Here is an 18,750-nt window from a genome sequence, read left to right as displayed (position 1 = left end):
ACAAGCAAGCCCTCGGGAAGATAATCCGCAAGTACAGATTGGTTTGCACTTTGGAATGGCATGTTTATCTCGTTCTTACTCTGTTTGCAGCGAACATAATAACGGAAATACAAAGGACATCTCTGCGGAACACTTTTTTAAGTCAGAACAGCCGCTGTCATTCCAAGACTGAATTCTCATATAGTTTGTTGAAAATTGTTTTTAGAAAAAAAAAAAAATCAATCCCAAATACACCCTTAAAGCAATATATGTAAGATTCCTCTTATCTGCTCAAATGACCATGCCTACAAGCATTGTACCTTTCCAGAAGAAGAGCTGCCCATGTTCTCTCATCAAGTTGTTTTAACCTTAACTATTGAAGTTAGGACTGTTGAGCAGATCTAAAGAGCATTCACAATTATGTCTGGGCTCCATGAAATCCTTGACGGTGAAGGTAAAGATTTGCTCATGAAGAATTTACTGATGGTGCTACCCACAATTTCACTTTCTTGTCAACACTTGCCGTAGCCAGAACCACCACTTGTTCATTTCCTATAAAACAATGTGATTGTAAGAAATACAAGTGACTGGAGATAACTTCCACAAGCGGAAAATAAGTTTTACCTAGTGGTAGAGTCTTAGGTGACCATGAAATCCACGTAATATCACCTGCAGCATAAAACTGAGGTCAATGCCAAAATTACAAATAGCATTTCGATATTATTATCAATCAATCATACAAAATAGTTGTGAAAAAAGAAAAGTGAAAGTCACCATAGAGCATCAGGAGTAAGAAAATCATTAATCATCGGTGCTTAATAATTTGAAGCCAATAACCTAAGTACTTGGGCATGACATCATTTCTATGTATTTGTATGTAAGAAAATGGCATGTATATAGGCCAAAAACAATAAAACAATCTATTAATTTAGTGCTTGGGATGTACCATCATGGGCATTCTCAGCTGTATCCAAAACCTTTCCTGTTTCCATGCATAGCCACTGCAATGTTGAACCATGAGTTGTTGCCAGTATCTTTCCATCAGGGGATAAACTGAGACGATCATAGTGCAAAGAAGAACCACTTGAATCATGAAGTGGTATCGGAAACACCTTCAGAGTTTTTGGATCCTCATCAAGATGGTAACGAACTTCAAAAAAGCACTTACAACAGTCAGCAGGCACAAAATACTAACTTCCAATACAAGAAACAGATATAGCTACCCAAGTAGCTCACCTTAGGCATAAAAATTTGTTAATTAGCTCATCATTTAGAGTTTTTACATCAGTCATGTGTTTCAAATTTATGGAGTATTTCTTCCACCTCCCACCCCTGCCTCTTTTCCTCTTTGTAGTGTTAGGCTTGGAAGGGAAAGAGGTCAGAGGTGCAAAAGAAAACAACCTTCGTAAATTTATTTTTTTTCATTGGAAGAGTATGAGCATGAGTGTGTAAGAGGAGGGAGAAAGACAAAGGGGTGCACACAGACCATTGATGTTCCAAATTCTTATTGAACCATCCTTGGATGCTGTAATAATTTGCTCTGAGTTCGGAGAAAAGCATAACCAAGTCACTGCACTCTGGACATTTAAGAAAAAGAAACAAAAATGGAGAGGTTAGAAACAAACAGCAATTTCAAGGCAAGTCATAAAGCTATTAATTACGAATATGACACAAAAAGGAAACAGACAAGAGATGCATTAATCAATAACAGTCCGAACAAGTTAAAAATCATTCTCTATTTGGATAAAATAATTCAAACAAGAGCAGGAGTTTTCATCAATATTAAGTACCATAAACAGAAGACTGTAAAGTCAAACCATTTGGCACTCATTCTCCAATATAAATTGTCATAAATTTTCTGAAAACCTCTAACAGTGAAAATCACAATTTGTAACATGATATAATTGATGTAATTGAACAATATGAACACAATGAAATATAGCAAATAAGCTTTAGGACTATGGGTGAAATCACATGCCTTGTGCCCTTTAAGCTGCATAACCTTTGAAACCTCCTTGACTGAACCATCCTTGGAATATACAATCTCCCACACCTGACAAAGCAAATATTAAAACTTAGCACGCTAATGAACTTGTAAGATAACATGCAGAATGAATTAATGCTTTACTGCACCTAGTAACATGTTAAATTTCAGTTTGCATATAAATGACAATCATGAACCAAATATTCCAGAAAAAGAAAAAAAAAAAAAAATATATATATATATATATAGAAGGGGGAAATCTCAATTCAGTTCTATATGCAGCACATTCATGCCCTGACTATCTGTGTAGTGTAAATTGAAAGAAACTAGTATGGTCATTTCCACCAAGTAGTGATTAATATCCAATATCTGCCAACACATAAATGTGCAACTGAATTCTATAATGCACTGTGTGATTATGTGAATCTCATAATGTTCGATATGACACAATCTTAATCCAAGAGTTCGGCAAAAAGTTGGTGATAAACAACTTAAAGTATTCAGATGTAAACTTTAGAATTTACACATTTCGATCATAGTCTTGATACTATGTTACAAATAAAAGCGAATTTAGAGATCTCCACCTTTACATCCGCTGTAAAGGCTGCAGCAGCAAGAAAACGGCCATTTGGTGATATAGTAGCCATGGTATTTTTTAACTGATTAGTGTCAACATGCCCTACAATTTTCCCAGTTCTTCCATGCCAAAGTATGATATCAGTGCCTGTGAAGTAACAAAGAGTTAATTATATTATATCCAAATTAACAGTTGCAACATTTTTTGTAATATATATAATACATATATTATCTAATATGGAGAGTGTCACCACATACCTTCTGAACAAGAGGCAATAATGGTACTCCCATCTGCAGTTCCATAACTTGCAGTAGATCCAGTTAAAGTCAGGATTGCTTGTTTCTCATGGATTTTGTGGTGTTCCCACTTAATTTGTGGAAGAGGAAGCTTTGTCTGCTGCTTGGATTCATTGGCAGTTTTTGGTTTTTCTTCTCCATACATATACAAGGAACAACCAGTCAGACTCTGAGAAGCCACAACGACGGAAGAAGCATCATCAGAAAATGCAACAGCTATTGGATGACCTCCAGCAGGCAGACTAATTCTTAAAAACCTGCACAATAGTCACGCAAAATGTGATTAAGATGCAAGCAAAAAAAAAAAAAAAAAAAATTCACACAAGATCTTTCCTAAGGTCATCACTATAGCAAAAGTACTTCCAATTCGTACTTGAAACTTTTACTTGAAGCATCCTCCAGCTTATACACCCTCACCACTCCATCAGCGCAAGCTGTGCAGAAACATGAGAAACCAATTTAAGAATGAAACATCCCATTAATATAAATAAATAAATTATTAGTATTAAAAAAAAAAAGAATCATTAGAGGAGAAAATAAGACTCAATTACCTGTTGCCAGATTACGACCATCAGAGGAGAAACACAGCCCTGTGACCGAATCCGCATGACCTTTAAGAGTATTCAAATCCAATGGATGATGACGCTTGTTTTGATCCTATATTACATAATAAGAAAGTAAAAGCATTTTTTCGTCAATTTATATATATTTTTTATAAAATAACTGCTAAAATCAGCAGACTAAACCCTTGCATTATTAAATTATAACTAAAAAAAATCCCAAATTCCGAAGAAATTATAAATTACTAAAAGCAAAACTAACTCTGGAACTAAAGTGATTGAGACGCCAAACGCTTTTGGATAATTCAGTTTTTTTTTTTCTCGTTTATATTTATATAAAAATCAGGGAAGTAAAGTTAATAAATGAAACTTCAAGTTTTGAATTGGATCCCTTTCTAATTTTGTTTCGCCAATCAACAGAAGAGAAATAAGAAGGGGGATTACCTTGTCAGAGGCACGAGAGTGAGACTTTTTGGAAATAGGCTGAGGAGGCTTCGATGGCTTTTTGGGATATGAATGAAGCTCGGGTTTCGCAATGGTCTGGACTTCGGATCTTTGTTTGAGAAGGTAGCTTTTGAAGAAAACGAAAGCGATCACAGCCCCAAGAACAACTGAAAGCGCCGCTAAAGAAAGAATCGGATCCATTAGCGAAGGAAGAAAAAACAGCCTTATTCTTTTTTTTTTTCTTTTGGATAGCAAAGATAGCGATCACAGTGGGAGGAATCGAAGCTTCAGGAAGTGGAAATGGCGGGGGAGGTGTCAAACTTAGTACTACTTGCTTCGGCGTGGGAATAAGTTATTTAGAATGGGGGATCACTTGTAAAGAAGCCCATCCCTTACTAAAAACAAATAACAAAAGACAAAAAAAAAAAAGAAGAAAGAATCCCAGTCACCAGAAAAGCCCAGTGCCTCTAATAAAGAAAAGCCCCATACCTTCAAGAATCGTGCATTCAGCACTATAGCAAGCCGAACTTCATTTCAACATAGGAGGGGGGTTCAACTGTTTAACGCAAAGTTAATGCGTGTGGCCCAGCCACATTGTGCCTGCAAATAATTTGCCAGCGAATACTTGGACTGAGAACGGATGGTTATCGCTTTAATCTTACAGTGCAATTGGCCATGAATCATGAATCATCTATCCCAGTTGGATTGTTTACCAGCTAGACAGGTCAATATCACAGTATGGAAAATAGAGGCGTTCCATATAAATTCCACAATGCTTGAATTAAACATTTAAATTTTAAATGCTTCAGGAAAATAATGAATTGATACATAAAGGGTATTCGAATCCCCTGGGGCATCCAAATGTCCCCTCAAAATTTTGTGATAAAATTTCCTTTAACATGATGAACAACAAACAACAAGACTCCACTCCAAGTTGAAAAGGAGACAGTACACGAGTCGCCTCTCTGAGAATCAAACAGTATTTTCAAGAGGAGGTCATGACTGTAGAGACGTGATATGGGCCTTCTTTTCAATCGTTTCGATGCACTTTTTAATCAACTCAATTGCTCAATTGCTCAATTGCTCATCATTCAATGTATAATCTTACTTCCTCGAAAATGGCAGAGTTTAATCAACTCCAAAATGAGGTACTCAGCTAGCCGGCGATGGCCAAAAGCATACGAGCCAGAATTCAATCTCACCAAAAGTTGGGTTGTGGGGCACCCTTGGAGAGATCCTTTTCTGACAGCAGCTTCAGTTTCTGCAACATTAAGAAAAAATCATTAAAAGCAACTTTTACTTCTCGTCAATTCTGCAATCTGCACCCTTTTATAGTTCCCTTTTTTTTTCCTTAATATCTTTTGATGTAAACACTTTAATTCCGTTTACGGCTCATACAAATGCTCCCAAGGAACAGAATGGGGAGATGAGAATGTGTAGGAAGTAAAAGAGATAACTCAGATGAGGTGTATGTATGCATGTTCTTAGATACTTGCCACATCACAAATGATGGAATTACCCTCTTGTGACAGGTTTCGTACTGAGTTTTTCCATTTAAGTGCTAAAGAGTAAAATTATTCTAGTCAACACGAAATTCATTATAAAATATCTAATCGTTAGAAAAATGGTATGAGCTAAATTATTTTACCGTAATATATTGTGGAGGATCATCGAAACTAGAAGAACCTAGGACAACTTCCCTCTTCAATTTTGCTGTGAGCTTGTGACATACTCTTAGCTGCGAGTAGCAACAGAAACCAACAGGTAAACAATCCTCAATCACAAAAGGGCATTCAATATAAACCAGGTGAGATTAAAATCTTAGCACAAAGCCAACAAGACAAATCCAGCAGCGATTTTAGTTACCTCAGATCGAGTTGCCCCGCCAATGATAAACACAAAAAGTCGCTGTCCCATCCTCTTGAAATCAGCAGCTGCATTCTTCAGTACTGAATCACTGCAAAAGGCACCAAAGAGAACTAGATAATCGCAGAGGATTATGTATTCTAGCCAAGTAAACACAACTATTATGCAGACTTCAGGCAGGACCACGGTATAAAAGATGAGATTTGAACTGTAAGGTTACCTGGAATATCCATCATCAGAAGAGTGAGGCCGTGCCCACATTGCTGTTCGTCTTGATCTCTTTGAATAAGCGGGCCTTTTTTCTGTAGGTGCAGCTGGAGTAGGTATTGCCCGCATCAAGCCACTTTGGGATTTGTCCTGAACAGTTGGCTTTGGTTCATTTATACATGCATAGTCATTCTTTGACAGCTCCCCTTTGCTAAGATTTTCAATAAGCTCCTGTCATGTTAAACAAGTCAGCTGATAACATTTCATTATAATTATATGCATAAAGCAATACGGAAACATCTTTCCGTTGTACATGCTATCCGTTCATGTGTTCGTGTTCTGTTTAGAAGGGGTACCTATAACAAGGTGTATTTCCATGTAAGAAATTTGATTTTATAAAAAAATCTGAGAGATACACCTACAAGCTTGTATAATATGCATAACTAAGCATTTATAAGCTCCTGTCATGTTAAACAAGTCAGCTGATAACATTTCATTATAATTATATGCATAAAGCAATACGGAAACATCTTTCCGTTGTACATGCTATCCGTTCATGTGTTCGTATTCTGTTTAGAAGTGGTAACTATAACAAGGTGTTATTTCCATGTAAGAAATTTGATTTTATAAAAAATCTGAGAGATACACCTATAAGCTTGTATAATATGCATAACTAAGCATGCAACTAGAGGAATGAAGGTATTTTAATCAGACATTATATTCTACGAAGTCAACAGCAGAATGGGAGATTGGTTGCTGGAAATGAGAGGACAAATTAATCACGAAGGTTTACCTAGAAAAAATATGCAGAAAGACATAGAAATGAAAAACATATGTTGGGAAAAACTGATAAAAAGATAGATCATACCTCTATCATGGGATAAAATCGAAATAGTTGCCAAGTTTCTTCCTCTCCAGTTCGGTCTTTTCTTTCTGCTTGTTTTTTCTGGCATCAAAAGAATATTCATTGGCTCATGGGATGCATGCAGGATCCTACTCTGACCTCAGTCGTTATCTCAAACCTACTTGGCTTACCTTTTGGCCATCAAACTTGAGCGAGAAGCCAGTGGTTTCCTTTTTAATTTTTGATGATCCTCCAAGTAATTGCATATTGTTCACAACTTTCATATCCTCTGGCGATAATCTAGCCAACTGATGAATAAATAGGCAAAAAAAAAAAAGAAAAAACAAAGAACAATTCACTTGACTAGCTTTATTAAAATCATTAATTTGTTTTGGTAAGCAAACTGAACATATCAAATTGTCCAAAAAGCTACATATAGAATCTATCAAGTCTGTTATGGAAAGATGGAATTAAAACTTGAAAATCATTTAACTATAGTGCTAATGAGAAACAGACTAAGAAGAACCGAAGACCAACTAGGTTGAATTATGAATCAACCAAACTGAACATCAAGTTGTCTGCACAAAGCTACATAAGGAATTTATCAGTCTGTTACGAAACACGGGGAACTAAACTAATGAAAATCTTCTAATCATAGTGCATATCACAAACAAGTCCGGTAGAACAACTAGGTTGCATCCAATCCGCCACGTTTCATCAAAAGCTTGTATCCAAGCAAGCTAGCTTATGCTAAAACTACCATGATCAAAGCAATTGAAAAAGGGAACATAAAAAGTTTGTCTATCCACCCTGATCCTAATGAACTATGCTATGGCTTACTTAAGTTTTGGATGCATTGAGCAAACAGTAAAATTAAATAAAATATTCCCAAAGTATTATTACCCAAGAAATAATCAGAAGAACAAGCCTATCAGTTGCTTCATAATATAACCAGCTAATAGGAATGCAGTAGTTACCTGCATTAGCTTTGAAGCTTTATCGCCCTCAAATCTATCAGGATAGACAGATGCATAAATCATCAGCAAACGCAACTTATTTTCGGAAGATGCATCCTGTGGATTAAAATATTGAATGTAATGAGATTTTAAAAAGAAAAAGTAATGATCAATTGTACAATATAAAATGTTATCTGATCACTAATCCGTGGCATTACCTGCTTTGTCCTCAGAAAGTTGATGACATCCTTTGCTCCAGCATCTCCAAAAACAAGATCCTGTTCTAGTTGTCCGAGCTCACGAAGACCCATTTCCCTGATAAGTTTGTTGATTGTTCCAGCTATCTGTAATGAAATAATAGTCAACATAATCAACAGAAACATCATATTTGTATGTGCACTTTAACCTTCTCCTTGCATGCATTCACAAACTTGCAAACAATGCTTGTATTAGGACAAAAAAGAAAGCTCCACTTTGCATTTCAAGAACTGCAAGCAACTTAAAATTGTATTTAATTCCTACAATTGCTAAGTCAAATTCTTGAGAATGTATATCAGGCTAAAGTCTTTCTTGATATCAAACCATACATGTTGTTGAGGAATCACTCAACCTATAAATTTAAGCAATTAGGTGAAGGTAGCAAGAGCCTGAAACATGAAGAAAGTAGTGCTCAGATCCTGTAAGAGTAGTGGCTAAAACTCAGTCAATATTTATTTCCTTCGTTAACATTATAAATTTCTCAATGAACACATACATCCCTGAAGCAAATATATACTATTGCATTCAACAAGAAAGTGGCAATTAAAAAGGAGAGAGAGCTTAATTCAACAGAAAGTGACAATTAAAAAAGTCAGGCATTCAACAAGAACCAAACCTCCACATGCAGAGAGAGCTTTTCAACTATTTCATTATATTGGGGTAAAGCTTGCACAATTTTCTGCATGTCTCGCGTAGATAATTCCCCACCATCTCTGCAATGAACCAAACTTCAAGAGGAAGGGTCTATGGAATGGTTGCATGAATAAACAATTTAGAGAGATATAAGATGCAATGTAAAGTAAAAACATTTTTCACTTTCAATCATTCATGTAAGTAAGTAGCCTTTAAAGGAAGCATCTAAAATTTTCCAGTTGGATAAACCCTTCCACCCAAAAAAAATCCAAGAATATGTCTACTTATCTAGTTGTAGAATAAACTGCATTATATTCTGCAGAAGTACTTTGTGTCAGGGCCTACTACTTGTGACTCCTATATAAAATTTAAGAGTGATGTAACTCTCTGATAACAAACAAACTTCCTACCAATTTCTAAGCTTAAGATTAAGACTGAAAAATCATCATACATCAAGTAATATGCTATAACTACGTCAGACAGATAATTTATTATCTTTTACCAAGTTCAGCAGTGAAGCCACTAACCTTGAGCTTTGAACCTGTGCAGCTTTGTTCCTTGATTTAAAGGTGGTCATCTTATCATGCAAGCGCTCACTTGCCTAACATGTCAATTGTGGAAAAGTGCATTATAGTTTTATTCTTTCCAGATAAAAGAGAATATAAGTGCATGAGACGTACATCTGCTATGTGTGCATGACGAAGCTCTAGCCAAACTGGATCATGATCTTCAAGAAGGACCTCCTTTTTCTCTGGTGGGCCACCTGATTTGCTAGGAAACTAGGAAAAAACAAGTTACTCTTATAGGAGAATAAAACCAAATTTTGAAAAAAAAAAAAAAAAAACGAAAGATGAAAAATCTTGGAAGCAATTTAACAAGAAGACTTGCCTCTAGCATATATTTGTTTCCTTCCATATCAAGTAAATCATGGCACATGGCATCATATGTCCATTCATGTATCACAGGAGCAATCTAAAAATTCAAAGTGCATTCAAGAAAATCAACCTCACATGACTCAAAAATAAAAGTCACGCAACAAGAAATTATGCCTAACCTGATCAACAGATCTATCCAAGATAAACAGCTCACACGTTTCAGTCTGAGGAAAGTTAGGAATAGATTTGTACTTCAAAAGACAGTTCCAAACAGCTTCAGCAAGTTTTGAAGGAATTAAATCGCGGGTTGTTGCTGTAGATGTATCTTGTGACTTGACAGCACGATATCGCACAATTGGAAACTCCTGAGAAATCCAAAACAAGTTATCATTTAATAGTATATGCTATTTGATTAGGAAGGCATTGCTTTCACAAGCAAAATCACCATAAATTGTTAACCCTACAAGGCATATAAAGAATAAACTGTTAAGCCTACAGCACATGACAGCATGTGTAGGTTATACTTTCGTACTGAGTCAAACCATATTTTCACTTTTCAGTATCATAGCTTACCGATTTCTTATACAATTCATACCTTCAACGAGGCAAAAACTGTGGCAATTCGAGTTGCCATTGTGTTCAAACAAACTTCAAATCTTCGAGACTTCTCAGCTTCCTCACTAAAGAGGTCCTCCAAGGCTGTTTCATGATCTGTGATAAAACCCTGCATCAAAAAGGTCTTGGTGGGTAACATATGTTAAATACACTTTCCAATAATTAGCCGACCATTACCTAACTCTCAGGCCCTAATCCAAACAAGTGAGGTCAGTGGCACAATTTATAAGATCACATCCCTCCCAGACCATTGTCCCTTTTTGGGCACAAAACATAAATGATTCCAGTCCTAGCACACACCTTTAATAATCAATCATTTGGTTCATGTAATGTCTAACTTTAAGGGTAATTTTTTATGGCACATAAGCCATAAAGAAATTAGCATTGAAGGGGACATCTGTGTCATTTATAAAAGATAAAGATTTTAAATACCATGATAATGCAAAGACAATTGATTCCAAAACTAGATAGATTATTAACATTCCGCTATAAAAGATAAAAAGGCATAGAAACATAAAATGAAGGAATAAATATGTTGTCTTACCTGACTATCTATAGGAAAGTACTCCAAATTCATCTGCATATTACCAAACAAGAAATTAGATGATACATCAAAAAGGAAAAATCTAAGTAAAACACCAAGAACAAGTAAATGTTGCAAGAACTAATATTAAAAGAAATTTGGACCTCTCTTAATGCACCTATGCGAGGCAACACACTTGTGTCGCTTTTGATGTGATTAACAAATTCCTTCGGAACAGGTGAACTAAAAAATACAAATGCCCTGGAAAAAAATTTACGGGGTACAAGGTGGTGGAGACCAGAGAACATTATCAGACAATTCCAAGCTAAAAGATCTAAATTACTAATCATATAAAGCAAAGCTTCTGGAAAATCATTCACATACTTTTTGTATAAAGGCTCCCTTCCAGACATATCAGATATGAACATGACAACACTGCATGCTAGCAAAAGATAGGATTAAAATGGGCTCAGAGTTTTGAAACATTGGTATAGCATTTTTATAGAGACAAGCAGAGGTCAAAAAGCAATGAAGGAATATGTTTGTTAAAGTTTAATGAAATTTAATAGAAAAGCCAATGTACTTTTCTTTTGATGGCTGGATGAAATATATAGCATCCATGGAGGGTAATGGCTGCCTTCTCCTGAAAAGGTCTTCCACCACTGCAATATAAAAAAATCTCTAGTAAGTCCCAATGTACATGCAAAATATTGCTTCATGTTGTCCCAAATATTTATATAAGCGTACAGGAAACTCCTTGATCCGTGATATCTGCCATTTTACACGAATGAGACATGACTTTGACGGTCACCTTATCCATTATGAGTACCTGCCGCAAATCCATCAAAGCTGACTTAAACAACCCCTTGTGGAGCCAATTAGTGTCATTCTTTTGTGAGCTATGCATACTCGAACAGACTAAAAACTTTAGATCAGTATCTACCATCTAGCTTTTTAATTGCTGAGAAAGAATTAAGGCTTCAAAATTGAAGGAAAAAAAAATTTAATGTACGAATTTTAAAGAATCGAACCTTCCAAGCCGATTTTGAACCTCCAGATGTCGAACATCCAAGCATTTCATACAATAGCCCTGCAAAGAAACTTAGTTATCAAATCATAAGCCAAACTGCACTCAACAGATCCTCCAAATGCAGACACGTAAATCGTAGGGGGATCACGCTTTATGAGGGCGCACGGAGACAGAGACAGAAAGATGTAATTCTAACTTGAGGTTTCAAGAACTTGAAAATCAAGTGGAACAAACAGAGAATTTAGGAAACAAAAAGAACAATAGTTAAACACAGAAGACATACGATCGCGGCTGAACTGACGAAAGACCTTGTATTCTTTTTCACTGCCATGAGAAGATGACTCAGAATCCGACAACGACATCGCAAATTATAATTTTGTCGATTTTGCGAACAAAAAAAGACGATTTTCCAGATCTAGAAAATAATAATTAAGAAAACTCTTTTATCTGAGAAAAAAGAATTTTGAAAGAAAATAGAAAGAGAAGAAGTGCATGCGTTTGTGTAAGATGAGAGAAAAATGGCGCAGTGTGAGAATGGCCATAAGGTTTTGATGTTCAAACAAATTCCGGATTTCGCTCTATAAAATAGGAACGATGCGTTAAAACGACGGTCATGCTCTAATCTTGAAGGTAGCTTGAGCTACAAGTAGGCTCCCAACGGTAATCAATTTGCCCCGTTTGTAGTTTTTGTTTTTTTACTTATCGAACCCTAAAGTTTGGGAAATTTTTTTGGTTTGCCCATTTATTTTAGTTTGCGAAAATTCACCCATTCATTGCAGGTTAAGAAAACGAGAAAAACGGAAGGGAGGAGATTGTAAAATTTATGCAAACTGATGATACTTAATTGCAATTTCAGAATAAAAAATAGTATTTAAATATAATAAATTAAAATTCTCTATATTTTCAATGCCTGCAAATCAAATACTAATCTTAATATAAAAGTTTTTAAAGATTGCTCCATGAGAAATTACAATTTTTTCTATGGTGTGTAATGATAAGAGTTAATATTTAATATATTGGTAATGTAAATTTTTTAATTTATAAATAATATTAAAAAATTAACACATATTTTATTTTTATTTTTAATTAATTTTTTATGTTTTAATATAATTTAAAAAATGCACATTATTTTCTTAATCTTATTTGTAAAATCTAAAAGTCTACCATCAATAATTTCTCATAATTATAATTATGCCTTTAAGATTCTTAAGCGCAAATGGTAGGTTATATGACTTATTTTTTCCCAATTATATACTACTGCTTGGACTTTTTACTTTTCATTCGTTTGATTGTCATCCGTTCATATTTTACTCGTACAAACTGGCATAGAATCCAACGGTCAATATTTATGTCTGAGGCATTTGGTTCAAAACGTTGGGTACATAACGTAGTCCAAATAGTTTAAACTTCACCTTTGGAGGTATGCATTCTTTTTTTCTTTTTTTAATGTTATATATTGGCTTGGACGTCGAATTTATTTTTCTTAATTATTTATTGCTGAACGTTGAGAAAGAAACTTGGCTTCAACCAAACTACAATAATGAAGTCCATATATACTTCAGCAAAACACAAGCATCAAAACATGAAAATCCAGCAGAAAATACATTAATATTCCTGTTATTAGACCAAAAATAAAGAGTTGCTGCCTTCTTTAGAATCCTAAAATCTTCAAAGGAAGCACTGCATCTTCATATACCTCAGCTGACTGAATCATACATATAGTCATCAAGCCCTTGGTCTCTGCAATGTACCAAATTGAAAAATATGTTCTTATAGATTTCGTTCCATGATCTCAAACCAAGCTAGAGAGCGATAATTATGTTTACCAGAGAAACCCTTTTTCCTTGCAGCACTTAATAGCTCCATCATACATATCCTTAACCCCACAGTTAAATTTGAAACCCAAATCCAGGAGTTTCTTTGATGACAAACCAGGCATTCTAGTACCTTCAAATTCTGCTAGTGAACTGCCATGAATTATAAGTGTTGTCAAAATTTTCTTTTAATCCCAAGATTAAGATAACATCAGTCTAAATTAATTAAGAAAATGCCAAGTGAAAAAAAAAAAAAAAAACTCACTGCATAACAGGGTATTCTGGATAATTAGCTGAAAGGAGTTCAACTATCTTTCCAATAGTTACTGTGTCAGAGGAACAATTATATCTCCCTTTTGCATCAGGATGCTCTAGCAGGAAGATAAATGCCCTTGACAAATCATCAGTATGCACCATCGCCGCATTGAGAAGAAGACTATCGTCATCCGTACCCCCTGAACAGACCCAAAAGGTTCATAGTATTTGTTTTAGTAAATATGTCTCTCTGTTGAATCAATAATTATACATAGAAAAACAACATTTTTTAAGTATTATAATTTAACCAATAGAAAGTAAGAAAGACAGCTTCAACTTATACCTAGGATCGGAGCCAGTGCTAAGCGCACTGTATTCTGCATCTTTGGACAAATGAAGGGACCGACAACCATAGGAGGAATGACCGTCAACAGATCCAATCCATGTTCTGCTGCAAATTTAATAACTGCTTTTTCTGTCAAGGTCTTGGAAATCGCATAGGAACTTACGTTTAAGTTAAGTTCTCTGAGGTAATCCACATCAGTCCAATAACTCTCATCCATCATGTCCACATTCTTGTTATTGAAATATACTGCGGCAATACTAGAAGTGAAGACGACTCTCTTCACTGTTTTTGATCTTAAGCATGACTTCAGGATGCCTAGTGCTCCATTGATCGCCCTTTGTGTCACTACTGCCTCAGTTTCGCCCACTTGGAAATCAATGGGAGCGGCAACGTGGAAAACTCCTTTGCATCCCTCAATGGCTGCATCGAAACTCTCAGGACAACTAAGATCTGCCGTGAAGATTTTAAGCTTTTTATCTGCACCTGGTAAGCTGGTGAGGAAGCTAAGGTCTCTCTTGTTTCCTGGTCATTTCACCATCAATCAGTCCAATTACCAAAACTAACTCTGCTCACTTGTTTAACATTAATTTTCTTAACCTCAATTTATATCAGTTACTGTCCATAAATATCTACACATCAAAAAAAAAAAAAGATCTTGATAATAATTAATTAGGAAATTATATTTTGATTAACCATATTTTGGTCCTTACCTGGGTCAGCTCTAACAGTAGTATGAACAGAGTAACCTTGTTCAAGAAGCATTTTGATCAGCCACGAGCCTACGTAGCCGGTTCCTCCTGTGACGCAGACAGTTCCTTTATCTCCTTCCATCTCCCTATATCTCTTTTCTTTCTCTAAGAGGAATGGGTATTTGCAATCCTTGCTTCAGTAGTATTGTTTTGTTTTGAGATATGAATACTGAATTTGACCTTAGCCTCTTACTAGGTTTTACATTCTGGTGAGTGATGAATGTCCCACGTGCACTTCAAGTTTGGCGTCAAGTTTTCCCCTTTTCAGCCAGGTTTTGAGAGACACTGTCACCACCATCCTTTTCTTGTCCTCAAGTCCTCCAGATAGGTGTTCTTTCCGAGGGCTGCAGCTTGTTAAAAGGAAACGTTTGATGCGTATGCAATGACGATGGACGATTATTATTATATATGACGAAATAGTTCAGCAAAACGAAAAAAATTACATGGGTCTATACTGACTTAACGATTAAACATGAAAAATCATAAACTTTTAAGTCCAAATGTCAGGCATTTTATAAAAAATAAAAATTTTCTACATGGATTATGAAGTTTGATCTTCATTGAATTGTGTGTTCTCAGCACTATATGTTTTGTTTAATATCTCATCTTTGATTAAGCGATCTAATCAAAAGATTTGAATTTCACTAGGGTTAAATTTCAATATTTCATGACTAACACCAGTATGGGAAAGTAGAAAAAAGAAAAGTCTTGAGACTGAAATTATTTTTATGGTCATGTAATTCTAAAAGTTCACTAATTCTACATCGCCAACCATACTAATTTCGTATTTTAGCGCCTAGGCTATGTGCTTTAATTGACATTAAAACGAACATGCCAAACAGGACCAATTTTTAATCTTATAATTGTGGAGTTGTCAAATTTGACTGTAGATTTCTAAATCATTTTTCTTGGAAAATTCTAGTGCTAGTTGTCTTTTTTACCATGATTTTGACTTATATCGCTTCTCCACAAATGCAGATCATTCCAATTTCCATATTCTTTTCGTCATAAACTTCTCCATATACTTTTATTTGTTCTTTCTTGAATATGCCTCTCGCAGCAGAAGCCGACAGCTCGTTGTACGTACTTGGAATTGCCTAGTAATTCTTCTAATCTAGTACTGCTCCTTTAGTCACCATTTCTGCAGGGGCTTGTTACTCTTGACGTCCATGAAACGAGCAATACGAAAGACTCCCACGCATCCTTGAATAACAGCTTCGGGGATATCAGGTTAATTGAGAAACTGCACTGAGTATTTGGATCCTATCTTCTGCCCTGGCTGGCCTGTAAGGCAGACGTTGTCTCTGATTTTGCGATCTGACCGTATGTTCATATTTCATTTGCAGTTTGCAATCCAATTGGGCTTGTGGTGAAAATTTAGAATTTGAGACTTCTCGACGGACAGCCCATGACTAGAAGAAAACTAATGAAGAGTCATCCAAAAACCAAATAGAGCGTAACTATTGACAGACGAACAAATTTATCTCCCTTTTAATGCTCAAGAGGGAAGATATGGGCATGGGCCACATCATCAACGTGTACCATATTATATGAACCGAAAAGATATTTATAACAATCATGTTTCCCAGCACGATTAATAAGCCATGGTAGGTCAACTTAAATGAAAAAGTTAATTATAGCTGGATGAAGAAGATATTATACATAACACAAGCCCAGAATCATAGTCAGTAAGACGTAAACCGATGAAGGCATATTCGGACAAATAAAGGGTCCAACAACCAAAGGAAGAACCAGCATGACAACTTCTAATCCATGTCTTTCCGCAAATTCTAGGGCAGTTTTTTCTGCCATGATCTTTGAACCCAAATAGACATGTTTACAAGCTTGTTGCTTCTGCATAAATCTAGATCATTCCTTATACTTTCATCATTTACACTTAGGCCTTTGTTGTTAAATAAAATGGCGCCTGCAGTAGAAGTGTAAACAACTCGTTTCACGGTCTTGGATTTCATGGACGCCTTTAAAATGCCAAGCAATCCTTCCACAGCTCGTTTAGTCACTAGTTCTTCGGGCTCTTTGCCCTTAAAGTCCATGAGGTGAGCAACATGAAAGACTCCCATGCATCCCTTAATGGCTGCTTGGAAGCTATCTGTTGATTGAGATCTGCATTGATAATTTGAAGCCTCCCTGCTGCCCCTGGCAGGTTTGTGTCTCTGTTGCAATCTGCCCATATTTTAAAAGTCAAATTTGGGTTCCGACCTGAGCTGAATATTATAAATCGGAGTCCACTTAAAGAACAGCCCAAGTTTAAATACAGCTCACGAAGAAATTTGGGACTATAATTTAGGCCTCTTGTGCGCTGAAGCAATTAATGTTTCTCAAGCTCTAATATAGGGTCCAGGTCTGATCTGGACCTCGCTCTACCCAAGCCCAAGCCAAGTTATTGACAGTCTTACAGGTGAATCCGGAATGGGGAGATTAATAAGCTTAGTGGTGAGGGGTAAACCAACAAGTCCATCTAAGAAATGAGCAAGGGAATGCCTCGTAACAAAGTCAAAGAGTGATTAGCACCAGCAGCTTTATGCTAACGACAAGCTATCTCAAGAGTCAATAAGCAACATCATTTTAATTTTTCTTCGCCACAGTGTAGTCTCGATGAATAATATAACAGATAAAAAGGCCTAGAAACAAAAATGAAGGAATAAATATGTTGTCTTACCTGACTATCTATAGGAAAATACTCCTAATTCATCTGCATTTACCAAACAAGAAATTAGATGATAAATAAAAAAGGAATAATCTAAATTAGATGATAAATCAAAAAGGAATAATCTAAGTAAAACACCAAGAACAAGTAAATGTTGCAAGAACTAATATTATAAAAATTTTGGACCTCTCTTAATGCATCTATGCGAGAAAACACATTTATATCGTTTTTGATGTGATTAACAAATTCTTTTTGAACAGGTGAATTAAAAAATACAAATGCCCTAAAAAAATTAGGGGATACGAGATGGTGAAGATCAGAGAACATTATCTGACAATCCCAAACTGAAAGATCTAAATTATTAATCATATAAAACGAAGTTTCTGGAAAATCAATCGCATACTTTTTGTATAAAGGCTCCCTCCCAGACATATCAGATATGAACATGACAACACTGCATGCCAGAAAAAGATAGGATTAAAATGGGCTCAGAGTTTTGAAACATTGTTATAGCATTTTTACAGAGACAAGCAGAGGTCAAAAGCAATGAAGGAATATATTTGTTAAAGTTTAATGAAATTTAATAGAAAAAACGCTGTAATTTTCTTTTGATGGCTGGATGAGATATATGTCATCCATAGAGGGTAATGGCTGCCATCCCCTGGAAAAGTCTTCCACCACTGCAGTATAGAAAAATCTCAAGTAAGTCCCAATTTACATACAAAATATTGCTTCATGTTGTCCCAAATATTTATATAAGCTTACAGGAAACTCCTTGATCCGTGGTATCTGCCATTTTACACGAATGAGATATGACTTTTATTTTTTATTTTTTTGCCACGCACGAATGAGACGTGACTTTGACGGTCACCTTATCGTGCCTACCGCAAAATCCATCAAAACTGGCTTAAACTGACTTAAACAACCCCTTGTGGACTAATTGGTCTTATTCTTTTGTGAACTACGCATACTCCCGAATAAATTGAAAACTTTAGACTTAACAAAGTGATGCATATTTTCTAAAATATATTTAAAAATAAAAAATTCATTAAAAATAAAAAAGAAACATGTATTAATTTTTTGATACCACTTATAAAATTTAAATTTTGTACTAATAAGATATCAAATATAAACTTTTATAATTATATACAGTAATAGTAAGGAAAAAAATGTAATTTCTCATAAAGCAATCTTTAAAAACTTTTATATTAAGATTAATATTTGATTTGCAGGCATTGAAAATATATAAAATTTTAATTTATTATATGCAA

At 35.3% G+C, this 18,750-nt stretch overlaps 3 protein-coding genes and 1 pseudogene across 15 annotated transcripts; all 4 read right to left on the bottom strand.

Annotated features, from left to right (window-relative positions):
- Positions 1 to 55: 55 nt before the first annotated feature.
- Positions 56 to 4,268, bottom strand: LOC111313790 (uncharacterized). The gene is made up of 10 exons (XM_022914552.2): positions 3,841 to 4,268; positions 3,388 to 3,493; positions 3,210 to 3,270; positions 2,798 to 3,093; positions 2,548 to 2,687; positions 1,958 to 2,032; positions 1,466 to 1,556; positions 926 to 1,129; positions 604 to 648; positions 56 to 531 (listed from the first exon to the last, which is right to left on the bottom strand). Exons 1-10 carry the CDS (start codon positions 4,039 to 4,041, stop codon positions 446 to 448), a joined length of 1,305 nt encoding a protein of 434 aa, XP_022770287.1. The 5' UTR covers positions 4,042 to 4,268; the 3' UTR covers positions 56 to 445.
- Positions 4,269 to 4,616: 348 nt separating this feature from the next.
- LOC111313788 (protein transport Sec1a-like) lies at positions 4,617 to 12,297 on the bottom strand. Of its 12 annotated transcripts, none has more exons than XM_022914536.2 (21): positions 11,931 to 12,297; positions 11,649 to 11,707; positions 11,365 to 11,446; positions 11,201 to 11,279; positions 11,002 to 11,052; positions 10,782 to 10,878; positions 10,639 to 10,671; positions 10,075 to 10,203; positions 9,659 to 9,844; positions 9,493 to 9,576; positions 9,285 to 9,383; positions 9,132 to 9,205; positions 8,588 to 8,684; positions 7,932 to 8,057; positions 7,735 to 7,830; positions 6,949 to 7,065; positions 6,782 to 6,859; positions 5,927 to 6,144; positions 5,707 to 5,797; positions 5,489 to 5,578; positions 4,617 to 5,101 (listed from the first exon to the last, which is right to left on the bottom strand). In XM_022914536.2, the coding sequence occupies exons 1-21, from the start codon at positions 12,007 to 12,009 to the stop codon at positions 5,039 to 5,041; spliced, it is 2,028 nt and encodes a 675-aa protein (XP_022770271.2). In that variant the 5' UTR covers positions 12,010 to 12,297; the 3' UTR covers positions 4,617 to 5,038. The 12 variants fall into 12 exon arrangements, with proteins under 12 accessions (XP_022770271.2, XP_022770269.2, XP_022770270.2 ...); XM_022914534.2 differs by having other exon boundaries at positions 10,075 to 10,218; positions 11,931 to 12,257; XM_022914535.2 differs by having other exon boundaries at positions 10,075 to 10,218; positions 11,365 to 11,535; positions 11,931 to 12,224.
- An 867-nt stretch (positions 12,298 to 13,164) lies between these two features.
- On the bottom strand, positions 13,165 to 15,269 carry LOC111313288 (vestitone reductase-like). Of its 2 annotated transcripts, XM_022913950.2 has the most exons (5): positions 14,773 to 15,269; positions 14,060 to 14,584; positions 13,727 to 13,916; positions 13,474 to 13,614; positions 13,165 to 13,387 (listed from the first exon to the last, which is right to left on the bottom strand). In XM_022913950.2, coding segments are annotated over exons 1-5 (978 nt in total). In that variant the 5' UTR covers positions 14,894 to 15,269; the 3' UTR covers positions 13,165 to 13,386. The 2 variants fall into 2 exon arrangements, with proteins under 2 accessions (XP_022769685.2, XP_022769684.2); XM_022913949.2 differs by having other exon boundaries at positions 13,165 to 13,614.
- Positions 15,270 to 15,767: 498 nt separating this feature from the next.
- On the bottom strand, positions 15,768 to 18,275 carry LOC111313005 (vestitone reductase-like; annotated as a pseudogene).
- Between the last annotated feature and the right edge of the window lie 475 nt (positions 18,276 to 18,750).

This window comes from Durio zibethinus, chromosome 23, assembly GCF_047325235.1.
Source record: "Durio zibethinus cultivar Kanyao isolate XHJ-2024 chromosome 23, ASM4732523v1, whole genome shotgun sequence".
Taxonomy (NCBI): Eukaryota; Viridiplantae; Streptophyta; class Magnoliopsida; order Malvales; family Malvaceae; genus Durio; species Durio zibethinus.
The sequence above is the reverse complement of the archived record's forward strand: the minus strand, read 5'-3'. Positions and strand labels throughout refer to the sequence as shown.